This window comes from Engraulis encrasicolus, chromosome 6, assembly GCF_034702125.1.
Source record: "Engraulis encrasicolus isolate BLACKSEA-1 chromosome 6, IST_EnEncr_1.0, whole genome shotgun sequence".
NCBI lineage: Eukaryota > Metazoa > Chordata > Actinopteri > Clupeiformes > Engraulidae > Engraulis > Engraulis encrasicolus.
Window position 1 is genome coordinate 21,948,584 of NC_085862.1, and position 24,841 is coordinate 21,973,424.

Sequence of the window (24,841 nt, forward strand, 5' to 3'; positions counted from 1 at the left end):
GGCCGCAGCAGCTTGGTAGTGTAGTGAAACAAAATAAATAATTGAATAAATCAAATACCTCAAGTAAACCAAAATAAACCAAAACTAAGCTAAACAATCCCAGCGGGGCACTGCCTCACACACCTAGACTACTATGAGCCTATGGTAGCCTAGCCTGTACAGTATGTCTATGCGCTTGGGCTGTTTGGGCATGACATGAAAAGGCTGATTGAGGACACAAGTTTTTCTGATCATTGATGCTTTCTGTAGAACTTGAATGGATTTAGGAATGCACTAACTCCATTGAGTTGTGAATAGCAAAAATAGTGTGGTATGGCCCATGTCAGGGGGGGCCTTGGCTGGAATTCACCGGTGTGGGAGGCCTTGTCATGGTAAAGTTCAGAAATCCCTGTCCTATAGGACAGAAATAAGTTGATAATAGAAGATAAAAAGATAAATGTTTGAAGAATCCTGTGATTGCTCAACCTCAAAGTGTCTTCTCCTTGTTCAGTAGGCCTATGACTCAGCAGAAGATGGTGTACACATGGAAACATGCAATAGGCCTACAAGTTTAAACTTTAAGCTGTACTCTGGAGGTCCACTCAAATATGTGAAAAAGTGAAAGTGAAAGCCCATTGGGAAACTCCAACTCCCATTGTCATTGTGACACAGCACTCCACAGCACACAAGTGAACACTGCACACTGCACACAACGAAATTGCATTTATGCCTCACCCGTGCAAGGGGGCAGCCCTCAGTGGCGCCCCATGGGGAGCAGTGCGGTGGGACGGTACCATGCTCAGGGTACCTCAGTCATGGAGGAGGATGGGGGAGAGCACTGGTTGATTACTCCCCCCACCAATCTGGCGGGTCGGGAGTCGAACCGGCAACCTCTGGGATGCAAGTCTGACGCTCTAACCGCTCACCCATGACTGCCCAAATATAAATTCATGTATAAGGATTTATGATAGCCTCATACTCCTATCATATAAAGTTATGATCTAAAGGTTTTATCTCTTAATATGTTCTGCATTCTTCTGATTATCATGTGCAGGCTATGATGACTGATGATTGGAGGTGTCAAAAGTAAAAGAAGCCTACAGTACAAATAAGCCACTAAAGTACACTAACCTGACTCTTGCCAGATAAATGGGTTCTGCCTTGCTCCACAACATCCTCACAAAGATGCGCGGAAATAGGCACAAAAAGTCTGGCGAGAGTGGATACACGAGCACACAGTTACAGCCAATGACTGTGATTACACCAATTATTCCATTGTACCTAATGAGGGTGATTATGTGTTATTGCTGGGGGGAAAAAACACCACAAATTTGATCCATCCAGCGCAGAATCAGCTGAAGACAGGTGGTCTAACTGGTTAGGCCTACTCAGTGAAGTTACAGGTTTGAGTTGAAAGGAAACTGTGGCAGTTTTTCCCTTCTTTTTAATTTCTACTTTCACTTTTGACACCTCTGATGTTGCTAGGCTACAAGAGATGAACCCACTTGAAAACAAGAGGATGCTGTGGTGGTCCACGCTCAGTTAAAGAGGCGGTGACAATAGCAAGTACCGTAGCTTTAACTCAAACTCCACCTCTTTCAGGAAGCTGTGGCTCTACGTCAGAGTGGCGCGCTTCCTAGTCCTGTTTTGGAACTTTCACTGAAGTTAAGATTTGTTTATGTGCATTAATACTAGGGTACTTCTTCAGCCATGGCTGCTTTTGTTCGGAGAGTCACCAAAATACCAGACAAAGATCTGTCAGATCTGTCGGGAAATGATTTAACGCGCTGGGGACTGTCAGGTGGGTGCAGAAGGGTCCGGCTGCGTCCTGGAGCACAGGGGGCGTGTCTTTAGAGGGGCGTGTATTTAGAGGGGCGTGTATTTAGGGCAGCCCTGATTGGTCCGATTCACGACGACGTCTGACGTCACGTGAAGAATGAAATACCGGCGGTAGACGTTAACTTTAGCAGTTGGTGGCTAATGTTAGCTTAGCCTACTTAGTCAAACCGGGCTTTATGTTCCTCTCATTGCAACTTATAATGTTAGGGCTTACAATAGAGTTTTGGTACCGTTTTCTCTGCTCTTATCGGTATCCAGATACATTCAATACATTTAACTGCTCCTTTGGGAATTTCGCGGCATTTTTGAAAATTATGCTCTGAGGGCAGCTTTACCGCATATCGGTAACGATATGACACATTAACTCGCTGCTCTGAGGGCGTCTTTATTGTCTACATGGTAATGCTTAGCAGCGCATGTAACCCTGCTCTTAGGGCACCTTTTCTGCAGGTTCAGGGCATATTTGATGCACACATGTACCGGTAATTCTGCTCTTAGAGCACATTACAGAGCGACCATGTAACAAACACTCCTGAGAGCAGCTTCGCAGCACATAGATAGCGTTTTGTTTCCTTGGAAACGGACGCGGTTTATGTGTTACGCATACGCTATTTGACTCGGTTTTGCACTATTATGGATGTATTTCTAATCTTGACATGATAATGGACAATCTATGCGAATTTCATAATGTGTTTTTATGTGATATGGGAGTAAATGTGTTTACATCCCGTCTGGGATTTGTTAAACTAGCTGGCCCGCTAGTTAGCTAGCAAGTGCTAGGTCTCTACACTACATCATGTGTCAAAAGTGGAAAGATTTGCCGACACTCTAGGCTGTGGATATAAAACTGGTCTGTGAATGTTTTCAAAATGTTTTGCTTTGACAAATTGCTGATATTAAACATCCAAATCCTGGTGTTTCTTTGTTTATGATTGGGCCATTGAGACAGATCGATTCTAATATCTATTACTTACTTGCTAGCTAACTAGCGGACTAGCTAACAAATCCCAGACGGGCGTACTGTTAACACATTTTACTCCCATGTTACATAAAAACGCATTTTGAAACTCGCACAGATTGTCCATTAGAATGTCAAGATTAGAAATGCATCCATAATAATGCAAAACCGAGTCAAATGACATACATTTATCGCTTCGTCAGTCTGTCTGGCTTCATCTCCGTTCCGTTTCCAAGGAAACAAAACGCTATCTTTAGAAAAGTAACCCCGCACTTAAAGTAGGCTACCTTCGGATTGGTAGATGCTAGGGAAATACCGTTTTCAGTTTTGGAGAGCTGAGGTTCTCAGCTTTTAAACAAGACCCATGGTGTGTCTGTAGGTCTAATTAAAAAATATTATGTGTCAGATCGAAAAAATGAAGTTTTGAATGGGTTTCAATGGCTTCAAGTCAGGGGTAGTCCACCAGCAGCGGTCGTCGTGAATCGGACCAATCAGGGCTGCCCTAAATACACGCCCCTCTAAATACACGCCCCTCTAAATACACGCCCCCTGTGCTCCAGGACGCAGTCGGACTCTATTGGGTGGGTGCAGTTGGGTTGATAAGTCAGCTAAGTAGCTAGCCAGCCAGCCAGCTAAATCTTTAAGTTGTGCATCGTTACCTTTTACCTTCGAGCGTTCTTCTTGTGTCTCTTAACACCATACAAATGTGTTTTAAGTAAGATTTTCCCATCGCTGCCAGCATATACAACACTTCTAGTAACAGAGGTGCGAACAACCTGTTCTGGGCATGCCTAAACATGTCTGATGCAGGATCTCAAATTGTGCACTTGCACTTCAAGTGTTCTTGTTTTAGTGCGTATGGTGCATTAATTACGCACCAAATAGTGCCCGAAGTGCACTATCTGAGAGATAGAGTGAGACAAGTAGATCTAGCCATCAACTGCAATGGGTAATTTTCTGTTCGTTGCGCTCAAGTTAATTTGTAGCAGCCTATTATGACAGCAGGGGGTCAGCTCTATGTTCCCACAGCCCATTGGTCCCATGGCCCATTGGTCCCACAGGCCAAATGGTCCCAGCTTATTCCTGCTGCTCCATGTTCCCACAGTTTTAAGAAATTATTCAAATATAAGCCCTATGCTCTACAACTCCATGTTCCCACATTTCCAAGTGAACTAAGAGAACCAATAGGCCTAAAAATAATGTTAAAAATCTTAGTGATGTGGGACCAATGGGCTGTGGAAACATAGACACGCTCCCGACAGCAGTACTGGTATTCTAGACACAGGTAGTAATAAAGTGAAGTGAAAGCCCATTGGGAAACTCCAACTCCCATAGTAATTATTGCTTTGTTAAATGTGTGTTGCATTCCTGTTTCACAGGTATCCAGCTGAGGTCCTACCAGCTAGATGGCGTAAGGTGGCTGACACAGAGCCTGAAGCACCAAGAGGGATGCATTTTAGGGGATGAAATGGGTCTTGGGAAGACATGTCAGGTTAGTTGTCGCTAGTGTGTGTTGTTAAGATATTGTGCGTACATAAATATGACATATATATCATTTTATATCCAATTCATGGGTTGGGTTGTCACAAATACGTAACTCATTGTTTGTAGAGGGTGTATTGAAAACATACACATATTTTAGATGATTGCAAAGTAGGTGTATAGAATGGGTATTTTACCGGTTCCCCACCTATTCTCAAAATAACATCCATTCTGGCCCAGGAACTACTCACTACGCAAGTGGCGCACAATTTGGTGTATGCAATAGGCCTACACTTTTCCTTTCAATCGCAGCATTCACTTTCAGTGACTGTTGCAGGTCTTGTAACAAAGATGTTAGTCATCAGTTTGAGAATACATGTAGGTAGTGACAAAACAGTAAGCCTAAATGATCTTTTGGTAATTCTATTGCACTTTGAAAATAATATCTACCGGTACTTAAATGTGCTTTACGATCATTCAATGTGTGAATGTGTGTACATTTTTTAGGACACCCTGTATATATTTTTCCCAGTCATGCCACCACCATGGTACCATCTATCATGTTTGCTAAAAAATTACCAATAGCGTTAAAATCAGTACCTGAGCAATGTTCCTCTGCTGCAACAGACTATAGCCTTGCTGCTGTATGCCAAAGGAGCCCTGGGGAAGGCGGGACCTTTCCTGGTGCTGAGTCCACTGTCAGTGATGGACAACTGGAGACAGGAGATGCAGCGGTAAGGACTGGAGCCACTAGGACACTCATCTGACCACACACACCTACTTTCCAAGAACAGTACATGTCTTTGGTGGTCCGTAGTACCTGGTAAAATACATATACACCGTGTAGTCCAAGATTACTCAGACATTATGACTTTAATTTAATGATGTCAGCAGTAGAAAGGGAAATGTATTGGACTGGTGGTCACTTTGGAACATGCAGGGAAATGTGTTTTCAGACAGGATGGCACAATAGGTGGGTAAGGTACAATATTCAGCCTTGTGGAGAGTTACTTGTGCACAATCCCTGGTGCTGAACAAAAAGATTACGTATTTTTTGAAAAAAGGGTTCGCACACTTCTTTGGATTTTTCCTTCTTGAAGTTATTTTTTCATCTTTTTATTTATTCATTCATTGCCAATGAATGAATAAATAAAAAGATAAAAAAATAACTTCAAGAAGGAAAAATCCAAAGAAGTGTGCGAACCCTTTTTTCAAAAAATACAATATTCAGCCTTGTCATAGTTTTTGTTTATCTTTCATTTATCCCTGATTTTCACAAGTGGTCCACCGAATGTATTTTGTAAAATACATAATTGAATTAAGAGTTAAAATCAGAAAATAAATGTAGCTGAAGTTTATAATATCAAAGGTTCCCAATATCTGTTCATATCCTAAGCGGTGTCTGCCCCTCTTACTTCCCTTCCTTTCTATGTATTTTCCCTTGTGCCCTACACAGATTACCACCCTTGTTAGTAGTCATCCATTTTTATGTTAGATTGAGGAAGATGTTAGGAGTCAAAGGTTCAGGAGGAAATGATGTAAGCATTTCTTTATTAGCTGTTCTTTGGAAGGCAGATCTTTTTTGTTGATGTGGCAATCTGTCATGTGTCACAGTGTGTGAAAAGAGTGACGTGAAGAGAGACTGGTGAAATTTCAAGAACTTGTGTAAGTCAGATCAACGTTGGCCTTGTAATGACAACATGGTGGTAGCACATGGTAACCTCCAATAGTGCAAATGGCATCGGCAGCAATCTGACTCACTGTTTACTTAAAACTCCATGATAACAACATGATAGCAACATTGCAATGGCATTAGAGTGGTGTTAATGAACAGATTAAAATTAGGTAATTATTAACTTACCATTTGGTTACCAACAAGCTTGTAATAGCTTGATCGTTTTTAGGATTGCCACACATCAGGTAAGCACCAGGGGGCAGCATATCCTTAGAAGTGTGACATGGACATTTAATTGAGTAGAAACATGTACACTATACACATGGAAAGTAGCTCTTTCTTATCTAGTGCAGTTATGCATGCAGTTCGGAGTCAATGAAACTTCGGTTTGAAGCTCTTTCAAGCTTTAAAGCTTTTAAGGGCATTCAGCCTGTCTTGAGTCTGCATTGTGAAGGTGCAGTATGTTCAGAGATTCTTTAAGTAATAGATATATGCCATTGTAATAGGTTGCTATGGGCACCTAACATGACCAGGTTCCGGTCTGCCTAAAGGGGCGTGTCATAATACTCCTAGCATTGAATAGAACAGTCCTTAGGTCTGCCTAAAGGGGGATTCCCCCCCCCCCCCCCCCCTCCCCCTTGCAATAATAGAACCCGGAAACAATGGGCCAATGGAACCTCTCTCTCTCCACTCTCTCTGGTATGTTACACTTGGTTAAGGACTCAACTATTACCTCTATTATTTCTACTGGAAGGGGATTCGAACCTGCAACCTTCTGATCCCAAGACAGACTGGCAGCTGCCCCAGCTGATTCACATTGTTTTGCTCATACTTGTAGCTTTGTTTCTGCTGCCTGATATAAGCTGCCTGATGTCATGTTGATGTGTCTGCCTCCCCTCAGCTTCTCCCCCGGCTTGGCTGTGGTGTGTTACTCTGGCGACAAGGAGAAGAGGGCGGAGCTACAGGCTGAGCTATTGGCTGACAGACGATTCCATGTCCTCCTCACAACCTACGAGGTAAACGCTTACAACTTGTACAGATTTAGGATGATCCTCACATCCAATGAGGTAAGCGCGTTCAATTTAGTTTTAGAAACCTCTTCACAACTTGTATACAGGGTGTTCAATCCTCATTACTACCCATGTAATTTCTGGTGATAACCTGACATGTCCAGCAAGGTCCCATTGCTATCAATGGAATACAAAAACATGGCCACATTATTAATAGAGAGAGGCAGTGTGCACATATAACAAATGAATTGAGACTAGTTTGTCAGAAACCAAGAGGGTGAAGATCTGCAGACTATTATCCAAATCTGTTTTGTGAGATTTACACAGATGAGGATAACCTCATCAGGAAAACAGTCCCTTAATATATACAATTAAGTCTTAATTGATAAGATTTTGGTCCATTTAAGATGGACTTTTTGCAGCAACGGACAAATAAACTGTTAAGATACTGATCGATTGTGTTCATGATTTGTTGCTGCATATGTGTACCTACTTGTTTTTTACTTGTTTATTATACACAAGGTTACATATTTATTTCACAGATGTGCCTTAAAGACGCTTCATTTTTAAAGAGGTAAGTCTATGGCTTTATGTCACCAAAGATAATGTGCAGTGTTATAGCACATACAGGCAATTTTGAACCATAAACACTGTGTACCGTACATTCTTACAGTCAGTATGGTTTGATATCTTCGGCTTGTATATACTGTATTTCCCTACATGCTATCGTTGGATACAAGTTTTTGCATAATATAAGATAATATATGTGTATAACTTGATGTTATTGCTGTGTTGCAGGTGGAAGTGGAAGATCCTGGTTGTGGATGAAGCTCACAGGTTGAAGAACCAGAACTCTCTGCTACACCAGACGTTATGTGAGGTGTGCCCTTTGCAAATGTACTTTATAGATTGCCATTGTTTTCTAATTGTCAAATATAACGATTGTACTCTGACTGTATCTAAAAATATATGTCATTGCAGTCAATGTCACTGCATGTGCTTTTCTTTTCTGTTACTGATTCTTTAACCGACTCGTATCTTATATTATCGCTGTCCTGCAGAAACTTTGTATCTCCACTTTTCATTCTTTTTTGCTTATCCATTTATAAATCACTCTTTTCTTAATAAATAGTCATTTCAAAATTAACATTGGTTATTAAATAATGTATCATACATACTGAATGTACTTATGGAGACTGACCAGTATTACTGACTTTATGTTATAATGAATAGAGAAAGGCTTTAAAGTCATAAAAGAAATAGTGGGGATACAAGGTTTGTGCAGGAGAGCGACAAACATGCTGTGTGTTTTTCCCTGCCCTGCCCCCTGGTCCTCTCAATGGCATCCTCCCGGGGGGCAATCGCTATTCCGACATAGTGCTATTCCGACATGCCGCTATTCCGACATTTTTTAGGGGTTAGGGTTAGGGTTAGGGTTGGGGTTAGGGTTAAGGTTAGGGATGTCGGAATAGCGGCATGTAGGAATAGCGGCGGACGGTGGAAAACGTGTCGGTATTCCGACAATAGACATTAACGTCGGAATAGCGACATGTCGGAATAGCGACATGTCGGAATAGCGCCACGTAACCCATCCTCCCTCCCTCTCCCTGTAGTTCTCAGTGGGTTTTAGGGTCCTGCTGACTGGCACGCCCATCCAGAACAACCTGCAGGAGGTCTACTCCCTGCTCAGCTTCGTGCAGCCCAGCCTCTTCCCTCCCTGCGATGCAGACGACTTTGTCAGCACCTATGCAGACGTCCAGACATGCCCAGACCTGGGTACGGTATCGCTCTCTTGCACGCACGCACGCACGCACGCACGCATGCACGCACGCATGCACGCACGCACGCACACACACACACACACACACACACAAACTTGTTGCTTATATGTTCCAGAGGGCATTTGCTGTCCGATTAAAGGATAGTTCCGGCGTAAAATGAAAGTTTCACCATCGCTTTCCCATGCCACATAATGTATCTAATGATGAGCCATTCCGGGCAATGCCGCGCCGTTATGGAGTTAGCTAATTTTAAGCTTTTTGGTGAAACACGCAGCCAACGCATCACGGCGGGGCCAATTATAAACCTATTCTTTTCTGATGTTTCCCCGCTATAAACAACTTCAAAAACGCTACACACTTCATCACAAAGGTCTCGTCAATCAAACCGAGGCACAGAGAATGTCATCGGACCACAGAATCTTTCACTGGCCAGTGTTTTCAGAGGTGTCTCACTGTTGCAACTCTCCGACCCGGATGCAGGCTACTCAATCAGGTGGCTAGCTAGGCTAAACATGGTCCGCGGTTCTTACACCGGCTGCGACCGTAAAATGAAAAGCTGGAACCCCGACCGTTTTCACCGACTGTCACTGACTAAACCAGCCATATTACGGGAATGGCTAATAGCATTAGAAGTGGACGAAACTGGCGTAAAAACCCGGAGGGATCGCTACTACCGTGTGTGCAGGCAGCAGATTTGAAGAGTTGCATGGAGAGTACAGGTAGGCAGACTACTCTTACAAAGTAATTGCAACACGGTATAATATAACATGGATTCAGCTTTGTAATAACTAGTACATGAGCCAGAGGCCAAATTTTCACATATTGGTATCACCTGGGGTGGCAAAGTCTATCAATGTTTTTTGTAATCCTCCATGCCTGAGGGACATTATTTGGTATGATAGCCCTCTGGAAGTGGTAGCTTTCTTATATTTTTACTCACTTTTATAATGACACCCAGTGCATTTTGCAATACATGCCTGTATATGAATGTAGGTGTATGCAAGTGTCTGTGATGATGGTATATGTTTTTATTGATGTTACATCACATGTAGACACCTTAGGGATTTTAAAAATATACAGGTTTGATGGATAATGTACTTTCCTATGAATTATATAAGTCAAAATGTATCCGTCGTACACTTTTTCAGCAATATAATGCAAGGTTAGATTGATGCAGAAGCCTGTAGGAGGGTGGGTCAAATCCCAATGATTGCTATATCATATCTGTAGGGTGTGGGCATTCAGAAAATATATGGGTTTGCTAGTTTAATGTAAATTATACACCTATTTAGGCCAAAAACCCATAACTGTCCAATGGATTTCAATGGAAATCAATGCATTTCAATGTAATGCAAAGCACATTACATAACTAAGGTATAGTGGAATGTAGGAAGTTGTGAGATGCCTCAATGCACATTATATCACATCTACAGTGTATAGACCTAAGACAATATATGGATTGGATAGCTTACTACAAATAACCCATTTTAGACCCACAACTCAAGGCCGTCCATTAAAAATCAATGCATTTAAAAGTATGAAATCTTTAGGACTTTGCAGAGCTTATGTAGGGATAGAGGAAGTTAGGAAGTGTTTAAATGCACATTATGAACCTTTGGAAAATATATGGATTAGATTGCTAAATGCACATAATTCAGGTACTTTAGATGCTGACCATTGAAATGCATTGCAAATGCAAATTCTGCAATTACATTGTAGAACTAAGGTAGAGGAGTGTAGGAAGTTGGGAGATATCACAACACAAATGTCACATCCAGTGGATCTTTAGAAAGCCTACATACATTCTGTTAAATAATCTTTTTTTCAGTCAGTGGGCCAGGACACATTTAGCCTATATTTCTAATAAATTAAAGTGAGGGTAGGCATGTGCTGGAGATGCATGCTAAGATGTCCTAAAATGGGCCAGAGTGCTATCAATACAAACTTGATAACGCTTACTTCTTTACATGAAATGAGATTTTCTTTTGGCAATTTTGTTTTGTTGAACCTCAAACCCATAAGCACTGGTAGTATTGGGTCACCCATGAAGTGAAAAACTGTTGCCTGGTCTCCTTTTATGATATAGCCTACTTGCAGTTATGGAAAAAGTTTCTGACACCGTGTGGATGACTAGTTGATGGGCATGTGGATGTTATTTTCAGAAAGTACTATTCAATGGCTGACCAGGCATATTAGATCTTGATAGAGACCATAGTGTCTTGGTTGCAAAAATGGCTCAACTTGAGTCTACAGGAGGTGGACACTCAAGTGTTTGAAAACAAGATTAATTAGAACAAGGCAAGAGGTCAAGAGGATACGTAACTCTCAGAATGGCATTTGCAAAAGAAGAAATGAGAATTTAATGACACAATGACTGTTCAATGAAAAGAAAGCAAATAGTGCATTCAGAATCCTTCACACATAACATGGCAATTGCACCTATGGTATGTTGTTTTAACAAATTATAATGTGTGTGAATTATAATTTTTAAAATCTCCATCACTATTATTGTAATTAGCCAGGTTGGGCTATTATATCTAGTCTTCTAAAAACTCAGTCATGAAGAGATTCAGTGTTTGCGCTATAGCTGTATAGAAAACATGGTGAATGATAAATGATGAAGTTGAATTTAGGAGCTGTTTGCCATTTGTTGGGTCCTGTGGCTTTTCCCCCATCCAATCAGCATCATTGGTGATTGCTGGTTGCTGGCGCAACAAATTGGAGAATGATAGGGGTAAGTTTCATGAACAGTTTCAATTTCTGAGTAATGAGTTGATTTTAGAACACATGACACTAAGGGCCTCTGGCTCAGTTCCTCTGGCTTTTGAGGGTGTCTTTGAACTTCATACTGTAAACCATTACTGGGAAGTGACAGGGTGATCATACCTGTGCTTTTGGTGGCTGTGAGACCCTTGCTTCCCACATCCCTCAGACGTTTTGGTGATGTATATTGCCACAAACCTTCTGCATCTAACTTCTTCAATGCAGACTTCAATTTCCCGGCTGCGATGTACCTTTCTATGGTACAATGTACTAAATAATGAGCTGGTTGTCTGAGGGCATGTGGGGGCAATCTTCAAAGGAAATGGCTGTATGAATAGGAAACTGAAGGATACACCAATATCTCCAGCCTTCTTGGGAGCTGATGCTGCCTCATTCCCATCGCAGGTCTCCAATTACACTAAATAACCACAAGTGATGCCTTTTCCCTCACCACTGATCTCACAATACAGTATGTCTGAATTCAGTGTCATCTGTAGCCATGCCTTGGTGCACTGCAAGTTGTGAGATTGGTAATGGACATCTTGAAACTTCAAGCCACATCTTGATGTAAGCTGAAAGTCCTCTTTCCAGTTCCTGTTCAAATGGGCACTTTCTTAAATGGGGAGGCACATCACTCGGAGAAGCTCATGGGGTATGGCGCCAAAGACATCAGCAAGATCCAGGAAGATGACATGGAGGTTCTTTTTTCCAGCTTTGTTGTTTGGATTTAATGTCAGGTCATGCTGTGTGTTACCCAGACATGCCGCCCCTTTGAACAGTATCAATGTGCATGATTGGCCAGCCTTTGTGAAATAACACTGAAAAGGAGATTACTTTCCAAGATAGAGATCAGGACCCCACCTGCTCTACACATGCAGTCAATGATTTCAATTCACTTTGTGTGCTTCACTCTACTATTGGACTCGGAGGCAACAATCAATGCAAGGCACATGTACTAGTTTCCCTTGAATATCTTTTCTATCAAATCCCTGTGAGATTCCTTCTTCCCTCCAGCATGTTTGTGGAGTTATAGTCCCGCTGGTTGGTGTTCTCACAAGTCTGTAGTATAGTTATTGTTCATCATGTACTTACTCATTCTCAAACATCTAGTCACAACACGTATGAAATTAAACAGGACTCACCTGATGCCATTTCTGTCTGTATCATGATGTACCTAGTCTTATCTGTCTTTGACACTACAGCAGTCAACACACCCAACATACCCAGCAAGTCAGATTGTACGGTATGTTTAAAAAAAGACACATTTTCAGAAAAAGTAATGATCTAGTTTAGTTCCAGACAAAATGAAAATACTGTTATGCAGGATCTCCATGTACTGTTCTTGAAACTGATGTGTGTGCAATTGCAATCGCATCTTCCATTTTTCTCCGTTACACTTTAGTCCTACCTTCATTCTGTAATATAGCCGTTTGATTTGATTTTCAATGGCTAGATGAGTTTTGAGTCTAAAATAACTCTACTGCATATCAAGCCCATTTGTTTTTCCAAGGTGCAGTACAGTAGCTATATAATGTGCATTGAGAGATCTGTCAACTTATATTGAGCTATACCTTAGTTCTGTAATGCACTTTGCATTACCTGGAAGTGCTTTGATTGTCAATGGACGGCTATGAGGTTTGGGTCTAAATAACTCTGTAATGTGTATCAAACTGTCTAATCCAGGGGTGCCCAACCTATTCCAACTCGGGGTCCCCTTGAAATGTTCATACTTCTTCAGGGCTCATCACTGACTGAATAAATAAAACAAAACATACACTACAAACAAATATGATTTTGATTTTTAGAAAATGATTTCAAGTCTCACTTGGAATACAGTAAGGGCCAACCAGTGGGCCCAGGCCTAAAGTTCGAGAATCATTGATCTAGTCCATATACTTTCTAAAGGTCTACATACTCTAGATGTGATATAATATGCATTGGGACAACTCACAATTTCCTACATTAATCTACAACACATTTCTGTAATATACTTTGCATTACATTGCAATGCATGGGTTTTCATTCAAATCCATTGGACAATTGAGTTCTAGGCCTAAAATAGCAGCATACCTTATATTAGGCGATCAAACCCATGTTTTTTTCTGAAAGCACACACTCTCCAGATATGATATAGCAAACGTTGCAATCCAACCTATCCACCTGGGGTCTCCCAACTTCCTCTATCCGTACTTAAGTTCTGTAAAGTACTTTGTACTTTGAAATGCATTGATTTTTAATGGACGGCCATGAGGTGTGGGTATAAAATAACTGTGTAATTTCTATTAAGCTATCCAATCCATTTATTTTCCAAGGTCTACACAGTCCAGATGTGATATAATGTGCATTGTGACATCTCCCAACTTCCTACATTCCTCTATACCATAGTTATGTAATGTGTTTGGGATTACATTGAAATGCATTGATTTCCATTGAAATCCATTAGACAGTTATGGGTTTTTGGCCTAAATAGGTGTATAATTTATATTAAACTAGCAAACCCATATATTTTCTGAAAGCCCACACTCTACAGATATGATATAGCAAGTATTAGGATTTGACCCACCCTCCTACAGGCTTCTGCATCAATCTAACCTTGCATTATATTGCTGAAAAAGTGTATGACGGATATATTTTGACTTATATAATTCATAGGAAAGCACATTATCCATCAAAACTGTATATTTTCAAAATCCCTAAGGTGTCTACATGTGATGTAACATCAATGAAAATATATCCCATCATCACAGACACTTGCATACGCCTACATCCATATATAGGCATGTATTGCGAAATGCACTGGGTGTCATTATAAAAGTGAGTAAAAATATAAGAAAGCTACCACTTCCAGAGGGCTATCATACCAAATAATGTCCCTCAGGCATGGAGGATTACAAAAAACATTGATAGACTTTGCCACCCCAGGTGATACCAACTTCTGCTCCGGCCCATGGACTAAACACACCACTGGTGGTGTACTTACATCTGTAAGAGTACTTCTAGTACGACTTTATAAATTCCTCCAGCCCTCCTCCGTTGCGTAATGGTCCATCTGACCTCGCGCGCCCTGGTCATTAGAGTCTTCTAGCCTGCATCCGGGTCAGAGAGTTGCAACAGTGAGACACCTCTGAAAACACTGGCCAGTGAAAGATTGTGTGGTTCGATGACATTCTCTGTGCCTCGGTTTGATTGACGAGACCTTTGTGATGAAGTGTGTAGCGTTTTTGAAGTTGTTTATAGCGGGGAAACATCAGAAAAGAATAGGTTTATAATTGGCCCCGCCGTGATGCGTTGGCTGCGTGTTTCACCAAAAAGCTTAAAATAAGCTAACTCCATAACGGCGCGGCATTGCCCGGAATGGCTCATCATTAGATACATTATGTGGCATGGGAAAGCGATGGTGAAACTTTCATTTTACGCCGGAACTATCCTTTAAGAAGTGATTTGCAGCTGTCAAATCAAGTTAGCTTCCTTGGTAGATTGGCATGGTGTTCCATGCTAGCTGCAATGCTGCATATCTTTGATGATAGCAAGTATTCCCAGAGCTTCGCTACCATTTGACAAGCTGACATTAACACTGACTTTAACAACTTGTGTTTTCTTGGCTATCTCTGCATGTTAGGATTGGTCCTTGTGCAAGCCTGAAAAACACGCACAAAACATTCACAACACCTGCGTACACCATGTGGGAACCCTGGGGCTCAGGACAACACTGCCTGCTTCAGTTCATTTGAGTTCAGTTCAGTTGCTATTTAGATATTGGGCGAAGGTATTTAGGCACACATTATATTGTATGTGGATTGTACACTTACATTTATTGAAACAATTTATTTAGAAGATCATTAAGCAGAACAACCCAGTAATTTACAGTGTGTTTACAGTTGTTTTCAACACAATTCGCATCAACGATTTCTTTCACCTCCTGGTTGGTATAACAAATGGTCTTGCCCATGCTACCTGTCCCAAACACACACTTGTACTCATAAACAAACAAATTTACCGTCGATACACACCCTTTAATATAGCCTGTGTGTCCCCCATCCCTATAGCGAAGGAGCTGCATGGCGTGCTGCAGCCGTTCCTGCTGCGGAGGGTGAAGGCCGAGGTGGCCACTGAGCTGCCCAAGAAGACGGAGCTGGTGATGTTCCACGGCATGTCCGCCCTGCAGAAGAAATACTATAAAGCCATCCTCATGAAGGACCTGGGTGAGGAGCTAGTCGTGTGTGCGCGCGTGCGTGCGTGTGTGCGCACGTTTGTGCGTGCATGCGCACGTGCGTGTGTGTGTGCGTGAATGTGCATTTGTGTATGTGTGTGCCCACCCTGCCGAAGAAATACTACAACAAGGTTCACAATCCTCATGAAACACTCCTGAAAAGGATCAATGTCTACATCACACCTCATGAGGTGTTTTGAGAAATAGTTGTGTGTCTGGCTGTGGGTCTAGTAATTGTAGTAATTGATTTGGTAATAATTGGTGGCCAGACATTAGATTGTGTTTCAGATGAGCGTGTGTATTATGTAGGTGGCTGGCTGGTTAGATTTTTTGGTAATGTTGTGCAGGGTGCATATTACGTATGTACAGAACTATATTTGTGTGTGTGTGTGTGTGTGTGTGTGTGTGTGTGTGTGTGTGTGTGTGTGTGTGTGTGTGTGTGTGTGTGTGTGTGTGTGTGCCTGTGTGTGTGTGCCTGTGTGTGTGTGCCTGTGTGTGTGTGCCTGTGTGTGGGCGTGCGCGCGCTGCCAGATGCCTTTGGAGTGGAGCAGGCCAGTAGGACCAGGCTGCTGAACATCCTCATGCAGCTGCGGAAGTGTGTGGATCACCCTTACCTGTTCGACGGTGAGACTCCACTCAAATACACACCAGAAAACTAGGGACAGTTTTCGTAAATGACAGATGGAGTAATACTACACAGGGGTGGCCAGCGCTGTACAGGGCTGAGCCCCGGCACATAAGCTCATCCACTGTGATGCAGCAACATCAGCAAACATTTTTTCACACTTTACAGCAATTTAAAAAAAAAAAAACGTATCTGCCTGACCCCATTCTACAACCCCCTCCACATAGTTAATCCCAATTTAACGCCTGGTAATAGACATTCTTCATGCCTTATAGATGGTTAAATTTTATTAGTATTTCACTCACTGAATTAGTTACAATTCAGTTAATAACAAACTTCAAAGAAAAAAATAGTCTAGGTAGGTCCTTGACGGTACATCACAAAATATTTCTGTTACGTCATGTGGATTGTACAGTGTCTGCTTTCAAAGGATATAATCCACTTGATGATTGGCCAAAGTATATGGGCACAGCAACCATTTATTTATTTAAGTAGACTTGTACAAAACCTCAGAAATAGCCCTTAAAAGTTATGTTAAGTTACTATGTTTACATACACTATGTACCACATATTTCCATCACACAGTTGTGTTTTCCGTACACCGTTCCTCTGATAACTGCCCCTGTTGTAGGAGTGGAGCCAGAACCCTTTGAGATGGGGGAGCATCTGGTGGAAGCCAGTGGGAAACTGTTGCTACTGGACAGCATTCTGGCATACCTGTGCACTGAGTAAGTCACAGCATTCCAGTATACTTGTGCCCAGAATAAGTTACGGCTTTCTAATATAACCTTTGCAAAGACAGAGCCGTTTCATTCCTGATGCAGGGGAGAACAAATCCCCTGAAACATTCCCATTTCTGACATAATCTGTCAGTCTCTTGCCTAAACCTTTTTGATTTGTGGGTCTGTCACTGTGTGTGTGTGTGTGTGCGTGTGCGCGCGCGCGTGCATGTGCGCGTGTGTTTATACATCCAGGGGCCACCGAGTTTTGCTGTTTTCCCAGATGACCAGAATGTTGGACATACTGCAAGACTATTTGGAGTACAGAGGTACCTGATATGGAGTTGCATATGATTACCTTTATTTTCGTATTGTTTGTTTTTTTTTTTGTATGGATTCACTGGCAGCCAAAATATTACCACCAACTTGGTTGTGTGGCAATGAACTATTTTGGTATCTTGTCTGTTTATCTGAAATGGGCTCATCGTCTCAGTGTTTGATTTACACATAATATACGTAATACATCATATGATATCAAATATCGGGTTATGATCTAATACAAATTTAAATAAAATTTAAATTTAAATGGATCTGTAATTGCTGCAACTCTTAACTGAATTAAGTCATTATCTATCGTAAAAGTGATTAAATGAGATAAGAGGCTCATATCTGTTTGTGTTAGTGGTGTAGTTGCAGTCTGTCATGTTTGTGAGAGAAGCTGCCGTCTAGCCATCTTTCCTGTTGTGGCAACTGTGGGGGTTTTGACGTGTGTGTGTGTGTGTGTGTGTGTGTGTGTGTGTGTGTGTGTGTGTGTGTGTGGGTGGGGGTGTGGGTGTGGGGGTGGGTGGGGGTGGGGGTGGGTGGGGGTGTGTTGGAGGTGCTACTCGTTTCACTCACTGAACACTGTTCTTCCCTTTCCGCCTCCTCTCTCACCTCACTCTCGTTTGTTTCCTGTGCTCACATTTGAAGATGCTTAAAAAAAAACACACGCACAATTCCATTTCAAACTACACTACATTGTGGTTTTACAGGGTTACTCTAAAAGGATCTCATTACACAATATTGTATTTAGGAAAAGCAGTAGAATACTATAGCCAAGTCAGAAACACTCTACTCCCCATCACTAACATTTCCCGTTGCAAGTGTTCATTGTCCGCACCACCTACAGCATGGCAAAATGAATGTGTTGGTTAATGGCTGAAGTTTTTCAGTTTTTAAGAATTTGGAGGTCAGTGAAACTGTCAAATATCTTTAGTGCTGTGGGAATCTAGATGGTCACAGCCGACAAGCACCAAAGCTTAAATTGAAGGTGCTTTGCATTGCAGCCAATGTGTTTGTGTGTGTGTGTGTCTGTTGTGTGTTGTGTCTCCACAGGCTACAGCTACGAGCGTCTGGATGGCTCTGTGCGCGGAGAGGAACGCAACCTGGCCATCAAGAACTTCAGCACCAAAGACGTGTTTGTCTTTCTCCTCAGCACGAAGGCTGGTGAGTTTTCCCAGTATTTCACAAGAGCTGTTTTTCGCAAAATAAAAAATTCATTTTAAAATGTTCAGAAATTCAAAATGAACAGAACAGTTAACAGAACAGTTAACACATCCAGAAAAGTGGTCTGTGGGTCATTTAAAAAAGTTTGAGCAAAGATTTTCTATAACTACAGTAGGTGCTCATAAGACAGTGTTTCCCAACCAGGGGTACGTGTACCACTAGGGGTACGCGAGCACACTGCAGGGGGTACTTGGAAAAATGACATTTTAACAAATATATGGAGCTTAGTTACATTGGGATGGAGAAAGCGATATAGAACTTGACTTAGGGGGTACTCATGACACAACGAAAAGGCTTGGGGGTACACAAGACAAAAAAGGTTGGGAAACACTGTCATAAGATACTAAACAGGAGACTTCAACAGTGTGATGGACTGTTTCCAAATCCGGAACTTCTGGACTCCTATATCAAAAAACTGCCCAGTGACTTAGGGCACTTTGATATAAGAACTTCTTTATTTAGTTATCTATCTATGTTTATCTTATCTATCTTTGTTTGCTTATCTACGCATTAAAACCATTGTACTTCATTTGTATGATGGTATGGATAAATATGAGAATAGAATACCATAAGGGATGGCACGGAGCAGAAGTGTTCTTAGTGTCCCGGTGATGCAGAAGACTACTACATGGCCTCCATGTTCTCCAATCTCTGTGTTTCTTTCTTATCTCTCTCTCTCTCTCTCTCTCTCTTTCTCTCTCTCTCTCTCTCTCTCAGGTGGTGTGGGCATGAATCTCACGGCTGCTGATACAGTAATATTTGTGGACAGCGACTTCAACCCCCAGAACGATCTTCAGGCCGCAGCCCGAGCCCACCGCATTGGCCAGACAAGGTAGTCTAGGATGGGTGTGTGTTTGTAAGTTTATATACTTTGCAGCTCAGTGATTTTTTACCTGGCAGGGCCACTGAGGTCCCTTGAGCGGGCGCTGGATCCCTGTGCTGACAGTTTTGTGAGCAGGAATGCAGGCCAATGAGTGCTTAAAAGGTACATCCCAGTTCCCACGTGCTGCTTCTAGGCTTTGGACTGCTTCAGGAAAGGAAAACCAGAAACTTGTACCCTTTTGTTTGGATCAGGAACAAGACCAGAAACTTTAGATGTTATGTTCTGGCACAGTGGCGGAACCAAAATATAACAGAAACTGGTTAATAACGGTTAATTCTGTTCTTTAAATGGCTATTCTATGTATGATGACCTCTTGAAGTTTACTTCCTGTTTAGTTCACTTAAACCATGGATTGAGCCGGGGTTGTTTGACTACCAGACAAGCAGGACTATAGTCTCCAAGGGTGTAATGTAGTTGTAAGTCATACAGAAATAGTGTATTTTATCCATTTTTAGTTTTTATTTTCAAACTTGAACTGAATATATTTGTTCAGATTAGTGATAAGGATAGTGAAAAGCATAAGGCAGCCATCATGATGTCAAGCCTGTGGCACGTAATGTATCTATGGATTCACAGTAATCTTCTGAAATTAACTTTAAAATGATTGTCCTTCAGCAGGGATTGAAGTGCATAATTGACATAGAATGTATTCAGCACCTTTGGCAGGAGGACTCATATTTAGGCAAAGGACGCGCTCAACTTCTTGTAAAAACGAAAGTCTTTGGGTGCGCGATAAAATGGATCATCTTAAGGAAGAAAAATCCGCACTCACAAACTGCGTCTCATTATTTATTTATATTACCGTAAATAAATAATGAGACGCAGTTTGTGAGTGCGGATTTTTCTTCCTTAAGGAGGACTCATAGCCTCATAACTGAGGAACATAATTAACCGCCTTAGGAGCGATACTTTTCTGTTCTCACTGGGTTGGGAACATCACTTTTTGGGTGGAACCAAAATCCAGTCTCATCATCATTACTGTGCTGTTTTGTTAGTTTTGTCTCATCACCATTACTGTAACAGTAGTGTTATATCATCATTATCGTGTCAAAGTTTATTACAATAGTGTTTTGACATCATTATTGTGTTAGTTTGTTGCAGTCATGTGTTCTCGTCATTCCTGCAGGGCTGTGAAGGTGGTGCGTCTGGTGGCGAGGGACACGGTGGAGGAGATCGTCTACAGACGCGCCATCAGCAAACTGCAGCTCACAGACACAGTCATCGAGCACGGACGCTTCTCACTGCTCGACCAGGCCCAGTCTGCTGCCGCTGGCCTTCAGGTGTGTGTGTGCGTGTCTGTCTGTCTGTCTGTCTGTCTGTCTGTCTGTCTGTCTGTCTGTCTGTCTGTCTGTCTGTCTGTCTGTCCGTCTCTCTCTGTCTGTGTGTGATGGAACATGTACATTTCTCAATGCTTGACAAGGCCCGGTCGTCTGCCATGAGCCTTTAGATAAAAGAGTGTGACCGTGTTATCGGGAAATGCATGTCTCCGACTTATCTCTTGTCGTCAAATTATGCTGTAGGCTTACATGTAGGATGACCTTTGAGAAATGCTACCAGGCAACAAAACAATAAGACTTTGGAGGTTTTTAATGTTGACAAGGTTTGAGCTTGTGACTGATTGATTGTTCACCCAATGAAAATGTGTTTTCAAATGTCAGTGGGAAAGTCTGTTTTGTGTTGTTCCCTGGCAAGGTTCACATAACTCAAATACTTCATCAGTGTATTGTCACCTCCATTATAACTACTGTAAGTCAGTCACTACGTATCTGTCAAGTCGTAGAAGCCAAAGATATTACCGTTAAAGGTACACTGTGTAGGAAATGGTCAAAAAAGGTACTGCAACTATGCTGCTCTTTGAAACTGTGGTGTATACAGTACTTACAAATTGGACCTCTTCTTGAATATTTACTAAACAATGAACTAATATTTATATTTATTAGTATTATCAACATATTGTAAGTTCAGCCAAAAAAAATATATTTATTAGTATTATCAACATATTGTAAGTTCAGCCAAAAATGCCTATTTCTGGAAATTAAAAATGGCCATGGACAAGATCCCCTTTTCAAGTATGAAAAACACAATTTTTCCAGTCATAATGAATACTAAGAATGTGATGGTGATGGTAAGTATTCATGAAAAATGTAACATTAGTGAATTGGTAGCATGAATTTTGGAAATAAACAACTAAAAATCTTACACAGTACTTAAACATATTTTTGTGACTTCAAACATATTCATAGTTTTATTGCCATTTTCTGATTTTTTGTAACATTACATTGTTGCAGGCACTGCAGTGCTTTGAGAGTCCATAAACTAAGCAAGGAAGATCAGTTGTATGGACCCTTTTTCTATTGATTGTGAGAAATATAATATCAATGGCAAGTTAGCGCTGTTTACATGTACAAGTTTGCATCCCCTATCTCTGTTTTTGATTCTCTCTGTCTGTCCTGGTGCAGTTGAGTGACATCCTGAAGTTCGGCGTTGACAAGCTGCTGGCGTCGGATGAGAGCTCGGTTCAGGACGTGGACCTGCGGCTGATCCTGGGTCAGTCTCGTGACGGCCACTGGCTTACAGAGGAGGACGACTTGGCCACTGCACCGCCCACCACAAAGGATGTGGAGGACGGGGAATCCGGAGGAGCAGACACAGATGGACAAAGTCAGTCACATCTCTCTCTCTCTCTCTCTCTCTCTCTCTCTCTCTCTCAGGATTTGTTCTCTAAATTATTATGTTTTTGTTCTCATCTGAATTCAGCTAATTCAATCATCTTTCTTTCACCTGATACTGACCATTTGAAGGGATCTGAATTGAAAGTCCTCTTTCTATTTTTATATTTTATCACTACTTGTTTTAAGATTGATTCATTTGCCCACCCTGTTTGAATACATACATTAATGTACTAGCCCTACATTATTTAGGAATAGTTAGGTAAATGGCTATATATGTGTTAAGTAAGACAAAAGTGTTTCATCAGTGTGCAAATCGAATCCCCTGTTGCAAATGATTGCTTTTAGGAAGCCGTTTGATTTTTGGACTGCTTTGTACCCAAAGTAGCTAAATATGTAAAGGGCAGATTATTGCCATGCGATTGAGACGAGGGACCTGAGTGTAGCTGAGCTTGTGTTGATGTTGTCCAGACCACATGTACTACTTTGAGGGTAAGGACTACTCCAGAGACCCCAGCAGTGAGGACCAGGAGGCCTTTGATGCCCTGATGCAGGAGCAGCTGGAGCAGCTACAGAAGGCTGGGGAGGAGGGACGTGCACTACGCTGCAAAACCAACGTGAGGACTTGCCACACATACAGAGACATTGCATTTAGCAAAGCTATGCACAGAATATACCAAAATATATCCTTAACTTTGGCTAATGACAAAAGTGTAGACATGAACTCTGAACCCCATGCATGCAAAAGCAATGTTATTTAAAGGGGTATGCCACTATTTTGGGGCTTAATATAGTTAAAATCGTTGGCTGGGGTTTATAAAGGAGGTAAAGTGTCTTATTTTTCATGTAAAGCGTTGTCTTGCTTTAAGACAAGTTAAAAGAGGGAGCATGTCGCTAAGCTAGTGAAAGTCAATGGATCCGTGTAGCATGCTTTTACCACCTTTACCACCTTTATAAACCCCAGCCAACGATTTTAACTATATTAAGCCCCAAAATAGTGGCATACCCCTTTAAGGTTATACATGTTAACATTTATATATGCCAGGTGGGCGCTGTGGCGCAGCGCGCTAAGCCCCCCACATTTGGGCTTACATTGCCCACGGGGACCCCGGTTCGAGTCCGGCCAGGGTCATTTCCCAACCCTGTCCTATCTCTCTCTCCTAATCATTTCCTGTCTACTCTCAGACTGTCCTGTAATAATAGAGCCCCCAAAATACTTAAAAAAAACAAAAAAACAAAAAAAAAAACATTTATATATGTCCATACCCTCTCAACTGCATTGTCACACACACACACACACACACACACACACACACACACACACACATGCACTTACAGTACACTCGCACTCGCATACATGCATGTCATATTTCAGACATGTCTCAATTATAGGCTTAAGTTGGCATGCCAAATATTCTGAACCCTAACCCTAGTATTGAAATTCCCGCAGACAAAAGAGTTTGACAGGAGCAATGCAGCACGGTATTGTACAACAAACCCATTTCCCATGACAGTGTTTCATGTTTATTGCACCAAATACACTGTGCCGTTATTGCCTTTGGATGGAGAGGAGACGCATACTGTGGAGTCTATTTTGTGGAGTTGTGTGTGTCTGTGTTGGATACATGTATGTGTGATTTTTTTTTAATGATGGTGTTTTGTGTGTTAATGGAGCAAGTTGGCAAGTATTGTTGACTCTGAGTAGAGCACTGTAACTGATTTATTTGTCACATACGTACAATGCTGTAAGCTAATACCTTGCAGGGAAATGACCGTTGGGCCAACTCCATAACATTTGCAAAAATAATTCAAATTTGAGTGGGCCGTATTAGATGTACGTTCATCCTTCTCTGTGCGTGTCCTCTGTCCCCTCCCCAGGCCTCGTTAGCGGGGCCCCTGCGGAGTCCGCTGCGTCTGAAGCGGCCCCTGACTGCAGACGAGCTGGAGCAGAGGAGGCAGCGGAGGCAGGAGGCGGCCGCCAAGAGGGCCAAGCTGGCGGAGGAACGCAAGAGGAAGCAGGAGGAGGAGAAGCAGCGCAAGAAGTGAGAACACAGCACATACACCATATAGCGTACAGTAGAGTATCATACTACACTACACTACACTACACCAAGAAGTGAGAACACAGCACATACACCATATAGCGTACAGTAGAGTATCATACTACACTACACTACACTACACTACACCAAGAAGTGAGAACACACCACATACACTATATAGCCTACAGTATAATACTACACTACACTACACCAAGAAGTGAGAACACAGCACATACACCATATAGCCTACAGTAGAGTATCATACTACACTACACTACACTACACCAAGAAGTGAGAACACACCACATACACCACATAGCCTACAGTAGAGTATAATACTACACTACACTACACCAAGAAGTGAGAACACACCACACTATACACATACCATGCAGTATATAGTATGATATCATACTACACTACACTATACTAAAAAGTGAGAACACGCCACACGATACATACACCGTATCATACTGCACTACACCAAGAAGTCAGAACGCACCACACTATACCTACACCATATAGTATAATATCATACTACTACTACACCAAGAAGTGAGAACGCACCACACTATACCTACACCATATAGTATAATATCATACTACTACTACACTACTATACTAAGAGAGACAAACTGGCGCAGCAGTAACAAGATCAGGC

The 24,841-nt window shown here is 41.8% G+C and overlaps 1 protein-coding gene across 2 annotated transcripts in view; it reads left to right on the forward strand.

Annotated features, from left to right (window-relative positions):
- The first annotated feature begins 1,613 nt into the window (after positions 1-1,613).
- Positions 1,614-24,841, forward strand: part of chd1l (chromodomain helicase DNA binding protein 1-like) — a 32,536-nt gene continuing 9,308 nt past the window's right edge. For both annotated transcript variants that reach the window (XM_063200927.1, XM_063200928.1), the window contains exons 1-17: positions 1,614-1,780; positions 4,156-4,268; positions 4,886-4,992; positions 6,835-6,949; positions 7,486-7,517; positions 7,742-7,823; positions 8,557-8,719; positions 15,534-15,689; positions 16,229-16,321; positions 16,954-17,050; positions 17,297-17,370; positions 18,416-18,526; positions 19,304-19,418; positions 20,596-20,749; positions 21,929-22,130; positions 22,610-22,755; positions 24,017-24,180. In XM_063200927.1, the coding sequence (XP_063056997.1) occupies positions 1,690-1,780; positions 4,156-4,268; positions 4,886-4,992; positions 6,835-6,949; positions 7,486-7,517; positions 7,742-7,823; positions 8,557-8,719; positions 15,534-15,689; positions 16,229-16,321; positions 16,954-17,050; positions 17,297-17,370; positions 18,416-18,526; positions 19,304-19,418; positions 20,596-20,749; positions 21,929-22,130; positions 22,610-22,755; positions 24,017-24,180 (2,015 nt within the window). In that variant the 5' untranslated portion in view covers positions 1,614-1,689. The remainder of the gene's footprint in view (positions 1,781-4,155; positions 4,269-4,885; positions 4,993-6,834; positions 6,950-7,485; positions 7,518-7,741; positions 7,824-8,556; positions 8,720-15,533; positions 15,690-16,228; positions 16,322-16,953; positions 17,051-17,296; positions 17,371-18,415; positions 18,527-19,303; positions 19,419-20,595; positions 20,750-21,928; positions 22,131-22,609; positions 22,756-24,016; positions 24,181-24,841) is intronic.